The 4,783-nt window shown below is 18.9% G+C and overlaps 1 protein-coding gene across 1 annotated transcript; it reads left to right on the forward strand.

The window, feature by feature from the left end:
• Positions 1 to 36: 36 nt before the first annotated feature.
• On the forward strand, positions 37 to 4,662 carry PGAL8A_00294200 (conserved Plasmodium protein, unknown function; the record flags this gene model as incomplete). Its single annotated transcript, XM_028671942.1, has 1 exon — positions 37 to 4,662. The coding sequence occupies one exon, from the start codon at positions 37 to 39 to the stop codon at positions 4,660 to 4,662; it is 4,626 nt and encodes a 1,541-aa protein (XP_028528545.1).
• Between the last annotated feature and the right edge of the window lie 121 nt (positions 4,663 to 4,783).

The following is a 4,783-nucleotide window of genomic DNA, read 5'->3' on the forward strand; positions in this document are numbered from 1 at the left end:
ATTAAAAAAAAAAAAAAAAAAAAAAAAATACGAAACATGAATTACCAACAAAGAGAAGTTCCTTTTGAATTAAGTAAGGGAATTAATACTAATAAAGTAGATGAAGACAAACTAAAAAATATTATAAAGGATATAGATAATTACTATGATTCTAATAATTCCGATTTAAATAGTGTTTTGAAAGAATTACAGTTTTATAGAAAAAATAAAACTAATTTAAAATTATTATTTCAAATTAAAAATATAACAGTATGCTTTATAAAAAAATTAAAAGAGGATTTGGAAAAATATTTAAATGAGGAAAATAGCAAATTTAAAGATGATTATTCAAAAACTATTAAATTAAAAAATAGTAAAATATTAGGAAGTTATAAAAACAATATGTATTTAAACAATTACTTAAATATTGATGTAGGTATAGAATATGATATTGATACAAAATTAGGAAAAAAAAGTAAATATAAAAATTTTCATATGTACCATAATATGTATATTAATTTGTTAAAACATTTTTTTTATGAAAAAGATTTTATTAAGTGTATAAAAGAATCAAATATATCAAATAGTCTTGATATTTGTATATGTGTAAATAGGTGGACTAATAAAATTAAATCTGTTTTGATGTTAAATATTTTTAGAAAAAAAACATTTATTGGAAGCATTAAAGTATTATTATATCCTACAAAAAAAGTTTGTTATAGCTTTTCTAATGTTTATAAAAAATATTATATGGTTCTAGAAAATATAGAGGATAAAAATTTTAATAATAATAATAATAATAATAATAATAGTAATATAACTGGTACTACTGAAAAAATTAAAAAAATTACTAGAAAAGATGGAAATGATAAAAAAATAGATGAAAAAGAAATTGAAAATAGAATGAATAAAATACGTACAAATAAAATTATTTTAAAAAATTTTATATTAACAGAATGTCATATAATTGAATGTGAAGATATAATAAAAAATGCCATTAAAAATTTTAAAGGATACAGAAAAGCTGTAAAACTTTTAAAATTATGGTGTATAAATAAAAAGCTATTACATGTTTTTAAGTATCAAAATAATATCAAATTTAAGAATTCGGAAAAGTATAAATTTTTGAATTTCTTTTATCATGGTGACATTAATTCATTTATTCTTGGTCTCCTTTGTAGTTATGCATGTTTTTCCTTTAAATTAAGTAATTGTGATTTTTTTCAAATTTTTAAAAAAACTGTAAATTTTATAAGTTCTATAAATCTTTGTGAATGTTTTTATGAGTACCAAAATGGGATATACAAAAAATCAGAACAGAAAAATAATTCGCAACCACATGCTTTTTTAATAAATTCCATATATGAAATATTTCAAAATAATGTGTGTTCTTTTATTGAGTTAATAGAAGAAGCGAAAAAAGCTGAATATTATCTGAAGACAAATAATTTCTTTGAATTATTTCTTTCAAACAATAACTGTTTTCCATTTAATTATGAAGAAGAGTTATTTTTCCCATTACTCATAAATAACAACTTTTATAATTATGATGAAAAAATTGGTTATATAAAAAAAAATCTAATTAAAAGTTTAGACGATAGAATAGAAGAATTAACTTTTAGATTAGTATCATATGACTTTTATGAAAAAAATTCACAAAATCTATCATGTAATAATAATAAAATAAAATATGTTATAAAGAATGAAAATAACTTAAATAAGAACCAAAATGGAGATATTCTAACTATTTTTCAAGATGTTTTTTTTAGAAAAAATAAAGATAACGAAATAACCAAAAATATAATAAAAAAAGGAAAATTACAAGGAGTTTCTTTTTTTATAAAAACAAATAATACAATGAGATGTATGGATGTATCAAAAAAATTATATAAACCAGAAAAAAAATCCAATTTTAGAAAATTTTGGTTAAATAAGGTAAAAATAAGAAGATTTGAAAATAATACAATTTTTGAAGTATTAATGTGGAAAAAACCAGCAAAAATTATGAATTTAAAAAAAAAAAAAAAAAGAAAAGAATCATGTAATGAGAAAAAAACCAAAAAAAGTAGTATAAATAAAGAACAAGTAAAAATAAAGACTGAATCTAAAGAAATGATAAAAAAGAAAAAATTACAAGAAGATTTAAAAGAATGTAAAAATAAAGAAAATATAAATAAAAGATATAAAAGCAGTGAAACTAACAATAAAAAAGAAAGTGAAAATATTAAAAATGATATTTTGAAAAAGGAAAAGAATAGCAACAATAATGATAAAACAAATTATACGGAGGAAGATGATGAAATTAGCAAAATTAAATGCAACAAAAATAAAAGTATTGAAGATACAGGTAATTTTGTATTTGATGCATTATTTAGTGAATTACAAAGTAATAAAACTAATTCCGTTCATGTGCAAATTATTAAATATATATTAAAAACAATGAAATTTAAGGAATGTTATGATTTAAAAAATACATTATATGAAAAAGTAAAATACTTAAAAACAAATGATCACTTTTTTCATTGTGGAAAAAAAGTTAAAAATAAATCTTTTTTTGTGTATTTTACTAACCCATTATTAATAAAAGATTTATATTTTACCTATTACGAAATAATTTTTGAATACTATAATGAAATAAAAAGTATCATTTATAATATAAATGAAAAATTATTCACAATTTCCAATATTAATAGTTCAAACAATTTATTAAAAATGTCAGATATAGGTTATAAAAAAAATAATACAAAAATAATAGATGTTGTTATAGATTTAAAATTTAACAGTAATATTTACAAGAACGCACAAAACTTTTTCAAAAACTATGAAATGGCTAAAATTATAATAAAAAATAAACTTACAAATAATGGAGGTTCTTTTAATAAAGTAGAACAAAAAAATTTTTTTATAGATGTTCATTATAAATTAATAATTTTTAGATTACATATATTTGTTAGTAAAATAATAGAAAAAAATTTAATTCAAATTACTAATCTTGATGATGTGAAGATTGATTATGTTGAAAATATTGAAAAAATAAGAAATTATATATATAAGCCACTTATATCATCCTTTATTTATTTTTATGGAACAAAATTTTCTTCTTTTCACACCTCTTTAAAAATATGTAAACTATGGTTTGTATCAAAAGGAATTTATTGTGTAGATGAATTAGTAGAAAATATTTTATTTTATTTATACACAGAAGAATTTAAGAAACATAATAGTATGAATCGATTTTTTGAAGATAGCAATTTATCTATTTATAATAAAAGTTTAAAAAATTTTTTACTTCAACATAAAATACTGTACATGATAGGAAATTTTGAAGATAATAATTATTTTAACACTATGATAAAGCAAAAACATAGTAATAATAACCATGGATTATTAACAAAAAAAAATAAAAATAATCAGAAACAAAATACTCTTGATAAAAATGATAGTGAAGATTTGGAGGAAGAAGAAACAGATAGCGATTTTTTAGGGAATAGAGAAAATGAGCAAAATAACCAAACAGTTAATAATAGAGATAATTCAAAAAATAACTCAAAAAATAAAAAAGTTTCATCCATTCTCAATTTAAAAAAAGATGAAAAAGAAGATGATGCATTTTTAGATAACTTCTCCTTTTCTTCAAAAACTATTTTAATTAAATTTTTAAATTTTCTTATAAATTACGATTGGATAAATAAACCATTAATAATTGACTATGATGGTTGTTTGAGTGAAGAACACAAAATAAAATTAATTAATTCATTCGTAGTTAGAAAAAAAAATGGTGAAGAAAAAAAAAAATTTTGGATATGCTCTATATATGATCCTCATTGTGTATTAATTTCATTACCACATAATCTATTTGATGTAATAATAAATTCTGCAAAGAATACTTTAAAAATAATAGAAGATCTTCATAATAATTTTGATAAAACAAAGTGGTTTTCTTTATTTCTTATAGAAAAAAGAAAATATGATATTATTTTACACTTTAATCAAGCAGATAAAGCATTAAAACTTTTCAAAAAAAAAATGATGACTACGGAAAGTAAAAACAAAAAAAAAGGAGAAAATTCCCATAGAAATAATGAAACCGATGGAAGTAATAACAAAAAAGAGGAAGAAAATTTTGAGGAAAACTATATAAATAATGAAAAAAATATGGAAATAGACGAAAATAACAATATTGATGATAGTGAGAATAACATTTATAAGATGGAAGAAATTTATGATTTAGATTATTTAGAGAAAATAAAAAAAACAAATACAAAACCATCAGATATGTTACATAATTTGAAAAAGTGTGAATTACTACATATATATAAAAATCATTTCGACAGTTTTATTAAAAATTTAGAACAAAATTTTTCTTCTCATATAACTATTTTATATAATTCCTTATGTTTTGATGAAGTTTTAAATACTCATAACTTTAAAAAAAAAATAAAACGTAAATTAAATAAATTGCCAAATAAACATTCTGATATACTTAAATCTTGGATGCCTTATGTTTTTATTACATTTAATCCTCTCTATATTAATAATGTAGAAATAATGTCAAATCAAAATAATCTACAAAACAACTCATTTAACTCATCCATAGCTTTGAACAATTTTAATTTGTTAATATATTATATAAAAAATAATGCAACAGATATACTAAAAGATGTTAAATTTCCTACCATATAAAAAAAGGCAAAAGTAAAAATTTTTTAAAAATTATATTTTTCAACTGAGTTATATTTTAAGCTGTAAATATATTTTTTCCTTTTTTTTTTTTTTTTTTTTTTTTTTTTTAATTTAAATTTTT

The sequence above is a fragment of the Plasmodium gallinaceum genome (assembly GCF_900005855.1).
Source record: "Plasmodium gallinaceum strain 8A genome assembly, contig: PGAL8A_v1_87, whole genome shotgun sequence".
Classification (NCBI taxonomy): Eukaryota; Apicomplexa; class Aconoidasida; order Haemosporida; family Plasmodiidae; genus Plasmodium; species Plasmodium gallinaceum.